Source organism: Salvelinus fontinalis, unplaced genomic scaffold, assembly GCF_029448725.1.
Source record: "Salvelinus fontinalis isolate EN_2023a unplaced genomic scaffold, ASM2944872v1 scaffold_0011, whole genome shotgun sequence".
NCBI lineage: Eukaryota > Metazoa > Chordata > Actinopteri > Salmoniformes > Salmonidae > Salvelinus > Salvelinus fontinalis.
In genome coordinates this window covers 389,000-407,019 of record NW_026600220.1, presented here as the reverse complement: position 1 = coordinate 407,019, position 18,020 = coordinate 389,000, and the positions used below count along the sequence as shown (strand labels likewise).

The window sequence follows — 18,020 nt, the reverse complement described above, 5'->3', positions numbered from 1 at the left end:
TATATTTCAGATTCTTCAAAGTAAGCACCCTTTGCCTTGATGACAGCATTGCACACTCTTGGCATTCTCTCAACCAGCTTCATGAGGAATGCTTTTCCAACAGTCTTAAAGGAGTTCCCATATATGCTGAGCACTTGTTGGCAACTTTTCCTTCACCCTGCAGTCCAACTCATCCCAAACCATCTCAACTAGGTTGAGGTCGGGTGAAGTTATTAAGGATACTTTGGATAGTGTTTCAATACACCCAGTCACTACAATACAGGCGTAATTTCCTAACTCAGTTGCCAGAGAGGAAGGAAACCATTCAGTGATTTCACCATGATGCCAAAGGTGAATTTAAAACAGTTAGAGTTTAATGGCGGTGAAAGGAGAAAACTGAGGATGGATCGACAACGTTGTAGTTACTCCACAATACGAACCTCAATGACAGAGTGAAAACAAGGAAGCCTGCACAGAATACAAAATATTCCAAAACATACATTCTGTTCGCAATAAGGCACTAAAGTAGAACTGCAAAAAATGTGGCAAAGAAATTAAATTATACTAAGTACAAAGCATTATGTTTGTGGCAAATCCATTACAACACATAACTGTATATCACTCTCATATTTTCAAGCCTGGTGGTGGCTGAATCATACTATGGGTATCCTTCTCATTGTTAAAGAATAAGGATAAAAATAAATGGAATACAGCTTTAAGTACAGGTGAAATCCTAGACGGAAACCTGGTTGAGTCTGCTATCCAACAGACACCAGTAGACAAATTCACCTTTCAGCAGGACAATAACCTAAAACACAAGGTCAAATATACACTGTAATTGTTTGCCAAGATGACATTTAATGTTCCCGGGTGGCCTAGTTACATTTTTGACTTAAATCGGCTTGAAAATCTATGGGAAGACTTGAAAATGGCTGTCCAGCAATGATCAACAACCAACTTGACAGAGCTTGAAGAATAAAAAAAAAATGATGTGCTAACTATTGTACAATCCAGGTGTGCAAAGCGCTTGGTGACTTACCCATAAATACTCACAGCTGTAATCGCTGCCAAAGGTGATTCTAACATGTATTGACTCAGGGGTGTGAATACTAATATAAATTAGATATTTCTGTATTTCATTTTCAATAAATGTGCAAACATTTCTAAAAACATGTTTTCACTTTGCCATTATGGGGTATTGTGTGTAGCTGGGTGAGGGAGAATAAAACCATATTTAATCTATTTTGAATTCAAGCTGTAATTCAACAAAATGTGAAATACTGTGTTTGTGATTATAGCACTGTAATCATTTAACTGTTTGAATATACTTATTATTGCTGATAGGACTCATTCATATAAACACAATGACACAACTATACAGTACGGGAGAGAAAAGTGTATTGCATCTGTGTCATCATTTTCCAAATCTCAGCATTCAACATATCTCAATTAAATAAACAAAGATGTACACAATTTATCATGAAATACTTTTTAAAATAATTGTTTACAGAAAAATAAATGAACACAATAAATAAATACAACTCATTGAATGAACATTATTTCTAATTGTAGTGATTGTTCCCAAATAAACTACAATAAGTATGAACACAGAGAGAGAGAGAGAGAGAGAGAGAGAGAGAGAGAGAGAGAGAGAGAGAGAGAGAGAGAGAGAGAGAGAGAGAGAGAGAGAGAGAGAGAGAGAGAGAGAGAGAGAGAGAGAGAAGAGAGAGAGAGAGAGAGAGAGAGAGAGAGAGAGAGAGAGAGAGAGAGAGAGAGAGAGAGAGAGAGAGAGAGAGAGAGAGAGAGAGAGAAGGTTGAGAGAAAATAAATTATGGCATTAAATCTCTGTGACCAATCTCTTCATATCATATCATAATGAATATTGGGTCTCTGTACCACTTTGACATCATCCCTGAGCTTCTTCGCTCTTATCATGTCTGCTTTCTGACAACGTTTTAGGACCATCAGCTCCACAAAGACCTCTGCTCCCACCTGGAGGAACAAAGGAGTGATTACAACTGTGACAGGAATGACAAAAAGATAATAAGAATACTGCATGTTTTCTGGTCTATGTTTGTTTGTATGTTAACAGCATTTTACCACGAGTTGAAGACATTTCAACTTCATCAAATATTTGAATGTAGAATAAATATTTAAAATAAAGTTTGCGGCGTATGCCAAGATTTATCAGATGTGTTGTTATTTCTAGATGTTTTTAATTAATTAGACACTATCAATATTTGACACTATCAATATTTGACGCCAGAAAATTAGAATTCTCAGAACTACATACTCTGTCTCTTAGAAAACGTAGAACCGTTTTTTTACGGGGGGAGTGTTCCGCTGTTCGGTGTGGTAGAACGGTGAGATGGCGGAAGCAGAAGTGTCTTTGAAGCTGAAAGCGCGTCGATTACAGTTAACACGGAAGAACGAGAAAGCGAGAAAGATGAGTGGACAGTGAAGTCCAAGAATGGAACAAAAAGTGCTAAGATTGTTGTGGAAAATGAGTCTGATGAATCGTTCCATGTTGGAATACGTTTTTTTTTGGATAAAGATGTTTATTTGGAAAACCCTTTAGATGGCGTTGGGAAAGTAGCCAGGAGTGGTATGGTGTTGATGTTGTGTAGTCATAGTGACCAGGAGCGGTAGGGTGTTGATACCGTGTAGTCATAGTAACCAGGAGTGGTATGGTGTTGATATCGTGTAGTCATAGTAACCAGGAGTGGTATGGTGTTGATATCGTGTGTATCTAAAGAGCAAAAGGAACGTGCATTGTGGCTCGCAAAATAATCCACGCATAAAGTGAATAGCATTGATTTTCGGAGCAGGGCCCCGGTAAAATGTGTTATCTCTGGCGTCCTGTAGGACATTGATAATCAATATTTTTAGGCAAAACAAATCCATGAGTAGTTCATTCACGCTGCTGGAAGGAATCTGTTATTGTAGAGTCTGAATGTAAAATGTTGCAACTGTGGTGGGGATCTTATTTCCGAATTCCCTGAGTACCCTGATAGGGTGAAAGGTTGAGGTGTCAAGCAAATCTATGTGGAGGCGGTGAAGAACGTTGAAGGGGCAAGACGCCACAGTTCTGATGAAGATATGGCACCTGATGCACCACAACCAGTTGCAAATGTTATACTTCAATCAAGTGATCTGGATACACTTATTGTGAAAAATTTGGATTTTGTAGAATTTATAGCCACTGTAATTAAATGTACTGCACAAGTGTCCAATAATCTGGACATCATTATATCTGCAGCCGAGACGTTTTTGGGCCTCCAAGACTTAACAGCAGAAGCACTGCAAGGACTACTGTTGCCGGGAAATGTCCCGCAATCACATGACCCTTCTGAGCCTGTGTAGGGACCTGTTAAAAAAATCCTTATTATCCACCTGTACAGTAGGTGGCAGAATCCACATGTAATTGTTGCGAATGCCATTCTAACAAAGAAGAAGGAAGTACATTTTACAACTCTTTTATGTAGCTCCACCCGAGGCTTCTCGACAGCGGGAGAAATGGTAGGTTAATGATATTTGTATTATATAAGTCAGGTGTAAGATTCTTTAGGAGTCAATTCTTATTTATCTCAACGAAACATAAAGATAATAGTCAGATTTTCAACTTCCTTCTATTAAACGGCAGGTAAAAACATTAACACCCAACTAGGCCCACTATGGCGGAGTGCGCAGAAAGTACAAAAGGTGTTCTCTTTTACACGCGATCTGACGCTGAGATACATGTATTCTATTAACCTGATATATTAATATATCTTAAAATAATACATGCTTATGTTGAAAGAAACAATAGGCAATAGTGTTAGTGTATTTCTTGCTAACTTTGATATGCGGTCATATCATTGAGTGCCCTGTAGGCCTTATTGAGTTCTATTACATTTTTAGTGTCCGAATACCATCAGATTTGAAGAAAAATGCGCAAATTCATTGCTTTTATTAATTATGACAAATGTTAAGAGACTGTTGAACAATATAATGATTTTTGAAGTAAGTTACACGTTGGCTGACAATCTGACAACTCTCTGAATTTACGAACGTCCAGACCGCAATGTGGCACTCCAGATTAAATTTACAAACACACCCTAAGTAAGTATTATACAGTATGTTAGTATGGAGCAGTGGTTCCCAAACTTTTTATAGTCCCTTACCCCTTCAAACATTCAACCGCCAGCTGCGTACCCCCTCTTGCACCAGGGTCAGCACACTCTCAAATGTTATTTTTTGCCATTGTAAGCCTGCCACACACACACACACTATACGATACATTTATTAAACGTAAGAAAGAGTGAGTTTTTGTCACAACCCGGCTTGTGGGAAGTGACAATGAACTCTCATAGGACCAGGGATCAAATAATCAAATAATAATCAATAATTTTGCTCTTTATTTAGCCATCATACATAGAAAACCTTATTTGTTCATCAAATTGTGAATAGCTCACCACAGGTTATTGAGAAGGGTGTACTTGAAAGGATGCACATAACTCTGCAATGTTGGGATGTATTGGAGAGAGTCTGTCTTAAATAATTTTTTCGTTTTCACTCTCACATAGGTACTTGGTTGCAAAGGGCATAAGTGTCTAAACAGCACGATTTGCGAAGGCAGCATACTCTGTGCGCAGCCCTATCCAGAAATCTGGCAGTGGCTTCTGATTTAAATATAGTTTTCACAGAACCGCTTGTTGCAATTTCGATGAGGCTCTCTTGTTCAGATATCGGTAAGTGGACTGGTGGCAGGGCATGAAAGGGATAACGAATCCAGTTGTTTGTGTCATCCGTTTCGGGAAAGTACCTGCGTAATTGAGAACCCTTGCTCATGTGCTTCTCTATATCACATTTGACATTATCTGTAAACTTGAGTTCATTTGCATTTAAAAAAAAATCATACAATGATGTAAAGACCTGTGTGTTGTCCTTGTTAAGGCAGACAGAGAAGAGCTCCAACTTCTTAATCATAGCCTCAATATTGTCCCGCACATTGAATATAGTTGCGGAGAGTCCCTGTAATCCTCAATTCAGATCATTCAGGTGAGGAAAAACATCCCCCAGATAGGCCAGTCGTGTGAGAAACTTGTCATCATGCAAGCGGTCAGAGAAGTGAAAATTATGGTTCGTAAAGAGAACTTTAAGCTTGTCTCAATAAAAAAAAGTGTCAATACCTTGCCCCTTGATAACCAGCGCACTTCTGTATATTGTAAAAGCGTTACATGGTCGCTGCCCATATCATTGCATAGTGCAGAAAATACATGAGAGTTCAGGGGCCTTGCTTTAACAAAGTTAACCATTTTCACTGTAGTGTCCAAAACGTCTTTCAAGCTGTCAGACATTCCCTTGGCAGCAAGAGCCTCTCGGTGGATGCTGCAGAGTACCCAAGTGGCGTCGGGAGCAACTGCTTGCACGCGCGATACTACTCCACTATGTCTCCCTGGCATGGCTTTTGCTCCATCAGTACAGATACCAACACATCTTGATCACCAAAGTCCATTTGATGTCACAAAGCTGTCCAGTACTTTAAACATATCCTCTCCTGTTGTCCTGGTTTGCAGAAGAAGATGTCTTCCTTAATTGACCCCCATAAACGTAAAGGACATATACCAGGAGCTGTGCCAGGCCCGCCACGTCTTTTGACTCATCCAGCTGTAAAGTGTAGAATTGTGAAACAGTAATTGATTCAAAACATCTCCTGCCACATTTCTTTTTACCTTTATTTAACTAGGCAAGTCAGTTAAGAACAAATTCTTATTTTCAATGACAGCCACAACAGTGGGTTAACTGCCTTGTTCAGGGGCAGAACAACAGATTTGTACCATGTCAGCTCGGGGATTTGAACTTGAAACCTTTCGATTACTAGCCCAACGCTCTAACCACTAGGCTACCCTGCCACCCCATTCTCCTGCCATGTCACTGATGTGTTGTGAAACAGTGTTGTTTGATGAAGACATTGTCTGTATAGTTTTTTGGGGCCTTTTCCCCCAGCATTGTCCCAGCCATGTCCGCGGCAGCAGGAAGAATTTAAGTCCTTCACAATAGTTTGACTACATACGGAACATTAGTGGAATTCCTGCGAGAGAGTAACAGTTAATGTGATTGGATGTTCATTATTTGACTAGGCTACCTGTATTTGACATTGTGTTATTTCTCTGAACACTAGATGGTTTAGCTTTGTTTCACTGCCCAAAATAAAATGACTCAGGTGAGGGAAAAACACCACCCAAATGTATAGCCCCGTTGTAAAATCTAAATGGACAGTTTGAAAATGTGAAACACATTTTTATTTGGAGTACCCCCGACGGCATTGCCCGTACCCCAGTTTGGGAATCGCCGGTATGGGGTATTCAAACGCAGCTCGGGATTGACTTTTTGTAGCAGGTTGGTTAGGAGAAATTATGCAGCAAGTTAGGATAATTAACGTAGTAGGTTAGGATAATTGGGTTCAGGTTAGGAAAAGGGTTAGGGTTAACTTAACTGCAAAAAGAAATCAACTTTTGACGTCAATTAGACATCAACTGTATCCCATCTAGCCATGACCAGGTTCAGGCAGATTGGTGTCAAGCCTGAGCCATTTTCTGTCCCCAGGAAATATCACTTCTTATTTAGTTTAAAATGTGGATTCCAAAAGGCTTTAAATATGAAGTTTGTGTCCTTAACACAAACAGATGGATCTTGAAAGGGAATCTTTTGTAATTTGAACACTTTTCTTCAGTGGATGTAGGTGTTTTTACCATGTCCCCAGGTGTTATTCATCAACTTCATCAACAACCCTTTCCTACAATGACACCACATTCAGGAAGTGTCATCATTTCTTTTGTGTGAAAACAATGGTCTTAAGCTATGTAAATATACACACTGTATCTATTTGTCCATGTTACTCATCTGTATGTCCCACTCATCCATGTTATTCTAAATTAGAGAAAATTAACAAAATGTTTAAATGTGTTTGATAGAGAAGTTAAAATCCTGTTCAAGTGTCCACCATTCTTCTAGCTCAAACTTGCTCACTCACAAAACGATGGCTAATTTAGGCAACACATTTCAAATCTGTTAGTTTCCACCCTGTTAGGACTATGCACCTAACAGGTTGGAAAATACACCTACAAAATGAACTGTCTGAGCTTGACCAATGTGTTTTTCTGAGAGTCAGATATGTCTTTTTTCTGATAGAATACTACAAAATATATTATTTATTTTTCTCTCCAAAAGTTACGAGGTCCAAAAGCCACCACATTGTAGGAATGACCTGCCTAACACAATTTCTTAAAAGACAACAAAATAACCTAATTACATAATGACTAGAATTATTTATATAAAGTGGGCTAAACTTGCATATTTATTTTAACTTTGGTTACCATTACAAGATAGCCTAGGTCACCATTACAAGACAGGTAGCTACTGTTTTCTTGTTTCTTTACTCAGGGTTGTACAGTACAGTTCTGAGGACGCTGAAAAGTTAGGTCAGGTACCGTATCAACAGAACTATTGTTGCAATGGGTGACGACACCGTCAGTGTTTTTTCCGAACATATATATATATATTTTTTTAATGCAATTAAACCTGCAATTGTGCTCGTTTCCTGGCACATTGCACGTCTCCTTCACCGTTGCAAAACTTTCAGGAGAACTTCAGTGCCCGTATAAGTGGGAACTCTGTAAAGGAATATACAGGTATCTGCCAACATAAAGTCTCTTAACAAGGAGCCCGCATGAGCCAGAACAGCTTCAATACACCTTGGCATACATTCTACAATTGTCTGGAACTCTATCAGAGGGATTTTTATACATGACCCTAAGCATGATGGGATGTTTTAATGACTTAATTAACTCAGGAACCTCACCTGTGTGGAAGCTAGAGGTCGACCGATTATGATTTTTCAACACCGATACCAATTATTGGAGGACCAAAAAAAGCCGATATCGATTAATCGGACGATTTAAAATAAAAACATTTTATTATTTATTTGTAATAATGACAATTACAACAATACTGAATGAACACTTTTATTTTAACTTAATATAATATATCAATAAAATACATTTTGCCTCAAATAAATAATAAAATATGTTAAATTTGGTTTAAATAATACAAAAACAAAGTGTTGGAGAACAAAGTAAAAGTGCAATATGGGCCAAAAAACCTCATGTTTAAGTTCCTTGCTCAGAACATGAGAACATATGGTTGTTCCTTTAAACATGAGTCTTCAATATTCCCAGGTAAGAAGTTTTAGGTTGTAGTTATTATACGACTATTTCTCTCTATACCATTTGTATTTCATAAACCTTTGACTATTGGCTGTTCTAATAGGCACTATAGTATTGCCAGTGTAACAGTATAGCTTCCGTCGCTCTCCTAGCCCCTACCTGGGCTCGAACCAGGGACCCTCTCCACACATCGACAACAGCCACCCTCGAAGCATCGTTACCCATCGCTCCACAAAAGCCGCGGCCCTTGCAGAGGGGGACAACTACTTCAAGGTGTCCGAGCGAGTGACGTCACCGATTGAAACGCTATTAGCGCGCACCCCGCTGACTGGCCATTTCACATCGGTTACACCAGCCTAATCTCGGGAGTTGATAGGCTTGAAGTCATAAACAGCTCAATGCTTGAAGCACAGCGAAGAGCTGCTGGCAAATGCAGGAAAGTGGTGTTTGAATGAATGCTTACGAGCCTGCTGCTGCCTACCACCGCTCAGTCAGACTGCTCTATCAAATATCAAATCATAGTGGCATCCCTAAGTCTAAATATTGCTGTAACATTGAATGTTGTGCAATGTAATGTCATAATTATGTACAATTCTGCTAGGTGGCCCAAACTGCTGCATATACCCTGACTCTGCTTGCACAGAATGCAAGAGAAGTGACACAATTTCCCTAGTTAAAATAAATTCATGTTAGCAGGCAATATTAACCAACTATGCAGGTTTAAAAATATATACTTGTGTATTGATTTTAAAGAAAGGCATTGATGTTTATGGTTATGTACATATTGGTGCAATGACAGTACTTTTTTCGCGAATGCGCTTGTTAAATCATCACCCGTTTGGCGAAGTAGGCTGTGATTCGATGAGAAATTAACAGGCACCGCATCGATTATATGCAACGCAGGACACGCTAGATAAACTAGTAATATCATCAACCATGTGTAGTTAACTAGTGATTATGTTAAGATTTATTGTTTTTTTATAAGATAAGTTTAATGCTAGCTAGCATCTTACCTTGGCTCCTTGCTGCACTCGCGTAACAGGTGGTCAGCCTGCCACGCAGTCTCCTCGTAGATTGCAATGTAATCGGCCATAATCAGTGTCCAAAATGCAGATTACCGATTGTTATGAAACCTTGAAATCGGCCTTAATTAATCGTCCATTCTGATTAATCGGTTGACATTTAGTGAAAGCACCTGCTTTCAATATACTTTATCCCTCATTTACTCCAGTGTTTCCTTTATTTTGTAGGTTACCTGTATGTCAAAAGCAGTTGATGTATCTTGACTATAAAATATCTGTTGTACATTTAGCAAAGTAACAATTTCTATGTTGTTAAATAAATGACTGATTCTTATTTTGTTCCCACACTTTAAGAGTTGTTATGGCGATCAGCACGCAATGCTGTCCTTAGATGATGGTAGGTATGGAACACAGAATAAACTGACACAAACTATATTATTTAATTTAAATCTACATTTAAGATGATACATTTACTAAGATATCAATTGTTGTCCCTTAACTGCTGGGATGAATAATACACTTGTTTTTGTAATTTTATTTTCAATAAAGTCTGGTTTCTCTCTCTCTCATTATTCCTTCACCAGTGCTGCCCCCTCCTGGTGACATCCAGGTCCTGTTGCTGACATTAGATTCTGTGTCTCTGAGCTGGAGTTCTCCTCAGGGGCTGACAGGACCACAGACATTCAGAGTGACCTGGGGGTGTGACGGTGAAACAAGCTCAACAAGAGTGAAAGGTGGGCATCATCTTGAAATAAGCAGTCTCAAACCTGGTGAAAAGTACCAGTTCAACATGGCTACAGAGGGAGAAGATGGAAGACAAAGCAGATGGGTCTCAGCATCCCTATCCACAGGTACAGTAGGCTAACTTGTGTTTTTATTCAGACTACATTAGTCATTCATTCCTAGAGACATTTTTGGGCTCTCTGTCAAAAACAGCACATCCTCTATTCTAAACAATTATTGGTTTTTGTTCCAGTGGTCCCACCCAGAGATTTAAAGATGGACCATTTGGAAGAGACCTCCTTCACTCTCCACTGGTCCAAGGCTGAAGGGATGGAGGAAGTCCCACAGCACTTCCTCATATCCAACTGCATCCCAGGAACAGACCCCCTCACAGCCATTACTGACGACTGCTACAACACTTTCTCAAACCTGCAACCTGGCACAGAGTACACTGTTAGTGTTGCAACTGTGCTGAGCAATGGGGAACAGAGTGAATCTGTCTCTACAACAGTCTGCACTAGTAAGAGATCTTCCCCCAATTACAGCTCATCATCTCTTTGCCACTAAAGCCTCTCTCCAACCTTTTATCCTGTCTCTCCTTTCCGGGGAGGTTCCCATTGCTTGGAAGGCAGCTGCGGGTTGTCCTGTATTTAAAGGGTGAGATCAAGCTGATCCTAGCTGTTATAGGCCTATTTCTATTTTGTGCTGTTTATCAAAAGTTGGAAAAAGTTGTCAATAATCAACTGACTGGCTTTCTTGACGTCTATAGAATAATCTATAGTATCCTCTCTGGTATGCAATCTGGTTTCCGCTCAGGTTATGGATGTGTCACTGCAACCTTAATGATGTCACCGTTGCCCTTGATTCTAAGCAATGTTGTGCAGCCATATATTTTTTCTTGGCCAAAGCTTTTGATACGGTAGACCATTCCATTCTTGTGGGCCGGTTCAGGAGTATTGGTGTCTCTGAGGGGTCTTTGGCCTGGTTTGCTAACTACCTCTCTCAAAGATGCAGTGCATAAAGTCAGAACATCTGCTGTCTCAGCCACTGCCTGTCACCAAGGGTGTACCCCAATGCTCGATCCTAGACCCCACACTCTTCTCAATTTACATCAACAACATAGCTCAAGCAGTAGGAAAGCTCTCCTATCCATTTATATGCAGATGATACAGTCTTATACTTAGCTGACCCCTCCCCTGATTTTGTGTTAAACGCTCTACAACAAAGGTTTCTTAGTGTCCAACAAGCTTTTTCTACCCTTAACCTTGTTCTGAACACCTCCTAAAAAAAAGGTCATGTGGTTTGGTAAGAAGAATGCCCCTTTCCCCACTGCTGTGATTACTACCTCTGAGGGTTTAGAGCTTGAGGTAGTCACCTCATACAAGTACTTGGGAGTATGGCTAGATGGTACACTGTCCTTCTCTCAGCACATATCAAACCTGCAGGTTAAAGTCAAATCTAGACTTGGTTTCCTCTAAGGTAATCCCTCCTCCTTCACCCCAGCTGCCAAACTAACCCTGATTCAGATGACCATCCTTCCCATGCTAGATTATGGAGACATCATTTATAGATCGGCAGGCAAGGGTGCTCTCGAGTGGCTCGATGCGCTTTACCATTCAGCCATCCGATTTGAAAGCAATACTCCTTATAGGATACATCACTGCCCTCTATACTCCTCTAAACTGGTCGTCTCTGCATACCCTTCGCAAGAACCACTGGTTGATACTTATTTATAAAACCCTCTTAGGCCTCACTCCCCCCTATCTGAGATATCTACTGCAGCCCTCATCCTCCACATACAACACCCGTTCTGCCAGTCACATTTTGTCAAAGGTCCCCAAAGGACACACCTCCCTGGGTCGCTCATCTTTTCAGTTCGCTGCAGCTAGAGACTGGAACGAGCTGCAACAAACACTCAAACTGTTTTATCTCCATCTCTTCTTTCAAATACTCAATCATGGACACTCTTACTGACAGTTGTGGCTGTTTTGTGTGATGTATTGTTGTCTCTACTTTTCCCTTTGTGCTGTTGTCTGTGCCCAATAATGTTTGTACCATGTTGTATTGCTACCATGTTGTGTTGCCATGTGTTGCTGCCTTGCTATGTTTAGGTCTCTCTTTATGTAGTGTTGTGTTGTCTGTCTTGTGTGTGTGTGTTATATTTTAAATTTTTAATCCAAGCCCTTTTAGTAGGCCGTCATTGTAAATAAGAATTTGTTTTCAACTAAGTTGCCTAGTTAAACAAAGGTTAAATAAATAAAATAAACGAACTACAACAATTTTGTTACATTACAAATACACATTTTGTTTCTTCTGTTCTGTTTCTAGTTTATTTCTTCCCATATCAAAAGCCCTGGGTTTATTCTACTTTTCCCTCTGTAAGGCTATAAACATTTAAAAAATGAATCCCTTAAACGTTTAATAAAATGACTAGAACGTTACCGGTGGAAAAGTAGAGTGATGTTGCGGTGACCAAGAAATTGTTAAATCTTCAAGAGTTAGAAGTGTCCATCCAAGTATACAGCTACATTTTCATGTAGTAAACATTTCAATTTTTTTCAGTCGTTTTCATTTTGAGTTAGTGTACTCTTAGCTAGCTAACATTGTGTTTGATCTGTGTGTAGTTATATTATTTGTATATCAGAGCCTTTGCTGGTTATAGCCTAATATTAGCTAGCTAACATTGTGTTTGATCTGTGTGTAGTTATATTATTTGTATATCAGAGCCTTTGCTGGTTATAGCCTAATATTAGCTAGCTAACATTGTGTTTGATCTGTGTGTAGTTATATTATTTGTATATCAGAGCCTTTGCTGGTTATAGCCTAATATTAGCTAGCTAACATTGAACCTGGTTGGTTAGCTACCTGCAGATTCATGCAGGGTAGTAATGTCATGAGTTGGGATTATGGTTCATTGTTTAGCTAGCTACATGTCTTAGATACGAAGGACTCCACTATGCAAGTAACCATTTAAAAAGAATGTTCATGATGTCACTGCGACAACTGTTGATATATGTAACTGGTAAATTCGCTCTAGCTGTCTACTCTGATTTCAGAGCACTCTCATCTGTGTGCCAGAGGCCAGAATAACTGACCAATTTATGAACGCCAACGTAGGCTTGGGTGCTTGACTGCTGTTAAGACAGAACGCTCACATCAACCCTACTTTTTGGCCAGAGCATCCAGTGTGCGCTCTGAACGCTCCGAGAGCGAATCGCTCTGAATTTACGAATGTACATTCTGGCAATACTCTGAGTTTACGAACACCCAGAGCACACTGGCACTCTAGATAAAATTTAGGCCATTTTCTCTAAAGTGAGGTTACAAGTTTATCAACTTAGAAAGCAGAATTACTTTCCCATTGTTCCTCAACTGTAGTGTATGATATACCATTTTGTAGCTCTGTTTCTCTACTTTTATCCACTGTAAAAGACACTATTTGAAATGTTGCTACATAAGATCGAGCCGGTCGGTCACGTATTACCGGCAGTCATGGGTCATGACCTCAGTGAAATTCCACATGACTACCGAGTCACGATAATCTCCTTTTTTGCACTCTGGACATGCTTTGGTAGTACCCAACTTGCAAACTACCATCAGGTCCTGATGGCTTGGTACTCAGGGCTCTATTGTCCCTCCATCAGGTCCTAATGGCTTGGTACTCAGGGCTCTATTGTCCCTGTAACCTCTCTGACGTCAATGCAATCGAAAATCACATCAAACACTTAAACAATATTGTGGTTTTAAAACTCACCTCACTGTGATGATCAAGTTGAAGAAAGAAGTTCAATAACAGGTTGAAACTGAGTGGAAAACATGGTAGTTGTGGATGTTGTTTCAAAGTCAAACACAACGAAATGAACAGCCCTTTCTAAGGTGATGATTCATTCAAAACACCCATGAGCATAAGAGCTTATGTATAGGCCTATATGAGCCCAAGCCCCCCCCAAAATAAAACTGAATTAAAATAATGATTGATTCTTAATATAAAATTATATAAAATAATTGCCCGGGATTTAAGCATATCTTGTCTGCTAAATGAACAAGTCTACAGCCAATGGCATGGCGCTTAGCCAGATAATATACAGTAGGCCAACTTCTGAAATACATTTTCTTCATATTATGTTTATTTAGTCCTGCCTAACATACATCATGTATTTATTGTGATGGTGTATATTAAATTATTTATTACACTTAAAACATGTAGATGTTCCAAAGGCATCAGTGGCTTGTAGGTGTTGAGGCCTGGAGATGTTAAACGTGTTTACCATAAAACTGAAATGAATAGCCCAGGGGTTTATTTGCATAAATCACTGGAAACAACAGGCGCTTATTAGAGACAGGTTTCTATTTGAGCCAGCCGTCTATTTCCTCAATGCACACGCCTTTTGCTCATTTGTATAGTTCATTGTTTAATTCTAGCATTCACTTCCAGCATTTTAATAAATGCACTAATGTGTTATCATTTACCCGTCACATTTATTTGGTCTTAGTATGCCTTTATTTCAAATAAAAAAATTACTTCCTTGACAGAATAATCTCTTCTTTGACTGTGCATTTTCGGCAGCTGATTTCTTGTGGTCTGTACTCCCGAAGTTAAACACTGTTTATGTGCTTGCCAGTTAGCAGATGTCAGCTGTTATTAACAGCCAATGGCTAGCAGCTTCTTACTGGCAAATGATTCATGAATTATTTCATGTATCAAATCAAACATTAAACCTTGTAAATAATTCATTAATTCTCGGTCAATTGCCATGAGACCGGCTGTCTATTGCATGACAATAACCAGCTGACTAAATGTCATGACCTCCACAGCTCTAGGTAAAACATCTTAAAACACTATGGCAATCCTTAGTGAAACACCTAGCAGCCTAATCAAGATGTTGTACTGTTGGGGAGGCTGAAAGAGGCCTAGTTCAGACATTATCTGAGAGGAAGTTATGTATCTCTTTATCGAAAGCTTGAGGACTTTCTTTTTTTACAACTTTTACATTTTTCTGATTATTTAATTTGAGAAATGTTAAGTGGAACATCTGTTAAACATTTCATTACATTTGAGTGTACAAAACATTTAGCCCTCAGAACAGCCTCAATCCATCAGGGCATGGACTCTACTAGGTGTCGAAAGCATTCCACAGGGACGCTGGCCCATGTTGACTCCAATTCTTTCCACAGTTGTCAAGTTGGCTGGATGTCCTTTGGGTGGTGGAACATTCTTGATACACACAGGAAACTGTTGAGCGTGAAAAACCCAGCAGCGTTTCAGTTCTTGACCCAAACTTATGCTCTTGGCACATACCATACCCCGTTCAAAGGCACTTAAATATTTCTGTCTTGCCCATTCACCCTCTGAATGGCACACATACAAAATCCTTCTTTAACCTGTCTCCTCTCCTTCATCTAAACTGATTGAAGTGGATTTAACAAGTGACATTAATAAGGGATCATAGCTTTAATCTGGATTCACCTGGTCAGTCTGTCATGGAAAGAGCAGGTGTTCCTAATGTTTTGTACCCTCAGTGTATATCTGGAGTTAAACTGTAACCCTGACAATAATGTATTGATTTTCCCTTAGTACTTCCTGCTCCAGACCAGCTGACTGTTGACTCAGTGGACACCACATCAGCTGCTGTTAGCTGGAACCAGCCACCAGGATTGGACCAAACCCAACATCATTACCAGATCTCTTACCGCTGTTCAGGGACAGAACCACACATCACTACCACATCTTCACACAGCATCACTCTCTCTGACCTGGAACCTGCGACTGAATACTCTGTCACTGTCTGCACTGTGCTGGAAAATGGAAAGCAAAGTCAACTGGTGTTAACAACCCTCGCCACCGGTGAGTACCCCACTTAAGTATTAGTTCTGGTTATCAAAATGACTATATGTGATTTCCCCAGATTACAAAATGCAGTTTGGTGCTGAAATCAATGAATGTTTATAATATCTGAGTTCATGCTTCTGTTTCTGTGAGTCATCAGTGGTGGGAAAAGTAACCAATTGTCATACTTGAGTAAAAGTAAATATACCATAATAGAAAATTACTCAAGTAAAGGTGAAAGTCACCCGGTAAAATACTACTTGAGTAAAGTCTAAAAGTATGTGGTTTCAAATATACTCAAGTATCAAAAGTAAAAGTATAAATCATTTCACATTCCTTATATTAAGCAAACCAGACGGCACCATTATAAAATTTTTAATTTACGGATATCCAGGGGCACACTCCAACACTCAGACATAATTTACAAACTAAGCATTTGAGTTTAGGGCGTCCGCCAGATCAGAGGCAGTAGGGATGACCAGGGATGTTCTCTTGATAAGTGTGTGAATTATAATATTTTTCTGTTTTTCTAAGTATTCTAAATGTAACGAGGACCTTTGTGTATCAGGGAAAATGTATGGAGTAAAAAGTACATTATTTTCTTAAGGAATGTAGTGAAGTAAAAGTAGTCATACATAAATAGTAAAGTACAGATACCCGAAAAACTACTTAAAAGTAGTACTTTCAAGTATTTTTACTTAAGTACCTTACACCACTGGGAGTCATTATGTCAAGGAGTTGATCTGCCTCTGCTTGTTTTAACTTTATCCAAAGTACAGCGTAAAACCCTTGTTATTGTGGAGAGTATTTATAAATCCCAGCGTTCTTTTCATTTATCTGAATTTATGAATATAAATCAAATCAGTTTATTTGTCACGTGTGCCGAATACAACAGTGAAATGCTTACTTACAAGCCCTAACCAACAGTGAAATGTTTAAGTAAAAAATAGATATTAGGTAAATAATAGATCAATAAAAAACAGTACCAGTGACAGTGAAAATAACAGTAGCGAGGCTATATACAGGGCTATATACAGGGCTATATACAGGGCTATATACAGGGCTATATACAGGGCTATATATAGGGCTATATACAGGGCTATATACAGGTGGTGCAGGGGCACCGGTTAGTCTGGCTAATTGAGGTAATATGTACATGTAGGTATAGTTAAAGTGACTATGCATAGATGATAAACAGAGAATAGCAGCGTAGAAGAGGGAATGGCGGGTTGGTGGTGGCGGAACACAATGCAAATAGTCCGGGTAGCCATTTGATTACCTGTCCAGGAGTCTTATGGCCTATGGCTTGGGGGTAAAAGCTGTAGGGAAGCCTTTTGGTCATAGACTTGGTGCTCCGGTACCGCTTGCCATGCGGTAGTAGAGAGAACAGTCTATGACTAGGGTGGCTGGGGTCTTTGACAATTTTTAGGGCCTTCCTCTGACACCGCCTGGTGTAGAGGTCCTGGATGGAAGGCAGCTTAGCCCCAGTGATGTACTGGGCTGTATGTACTACCCTCTGTAGTGCCTTGTGGTCGGAGGCCAAGCAGTTGCCATACCAGGCAGTGATGCAACCAGTCAGGATGCTCTCAATGTTGCAGCTATAGAACCTTTTTTGGATCTGAGGACCCATGCCAAATCTTTTTAGTTTCCTGAGGGGGAATAGGCTTTGTTGTGCCCTCTTCACGACTGTCTTGGTGTGTTTGGACCATTCTAGTTTGTTGGTGATGTGGACACCAAGGAACTTGAAGCTCTCAACCTGCTCCTCTACAGCGCCGTCAATGAGAATGGGGGCGTGCTCGGTCCTCCTTTTCCTGTAGTCCACAATCATCTCCTTTGTCTTGATTACATTGAGGGATAGGTTGTTATTATGGCACCACCCGGCCAGGTCCCTGACCACCTCCTTATAGGCTGTCTCGTCGTTGTCGGTGATCAGGCCTACCACTGTCATCTGCAAACTTAATGATGCTGTTGGTGTCGTGCCTGGCCATGCAGTCGTGGGTGAACAGGGAGAACAGGAGGGGACTTAGCACGCACCCCTGAGGGGCTCCAGTGTTGAGGATCAGCGTGGCAGATGTGTTGCTACCTACCCTCACCACCTGGGGGCGGCCCGTCAGGAAGTCCAGGCGCGGGACGGCGCCGGAAGAAATGGTGCCGGAATAGCTTCATTTTGTTACAAATTGTTACAACACTTCATTTTGTTACAAATCAGCTTCTGTTGTGACTTCTGCTTCAGCTTATTTCTTCCCATATCAAAAGTAATTG

At 40.0% G+C, this 18,020-nt stretch overlaps 1 protein-coding gene across 1 annotated transcript in view; it reads left to right on the top strand.

Annotated features, from left to right (window-relative positions):
* The first annotated feature begins 3,420 nt into the window (after positions 1-3,420).
* LOC129842093 (fibronectin-like) overlaps positions 3,421-18,020 on the top strand; it is a 35,095-nt gene continuing 20,495 nt past the window's right edge. Inside the window, exons 1-5 of the mRNA XM_055910490.1 lie at positions 3,421-3,498; positions 9,563-9,605; positions 9,793-10,059; positions 10,185-10,451; positions 15,507-15,776. Coding sequence (XP_055766465.1) covers positions 3,496-3,498; positions 9,563-9,605; positions 9,793-10,059; positions 10,185-10,451; positions 15,507-15,776 — 850 coding nt within the window. The 5' untranslated portion in view covers positions 3,421-3,495. The remainder of the gene's footprint in view (positions 3,499-9,562; positions 9,606-9,792; positions 10,060-10,184; positions 10,452-15,506; positions 15,777-18,020) is intronic.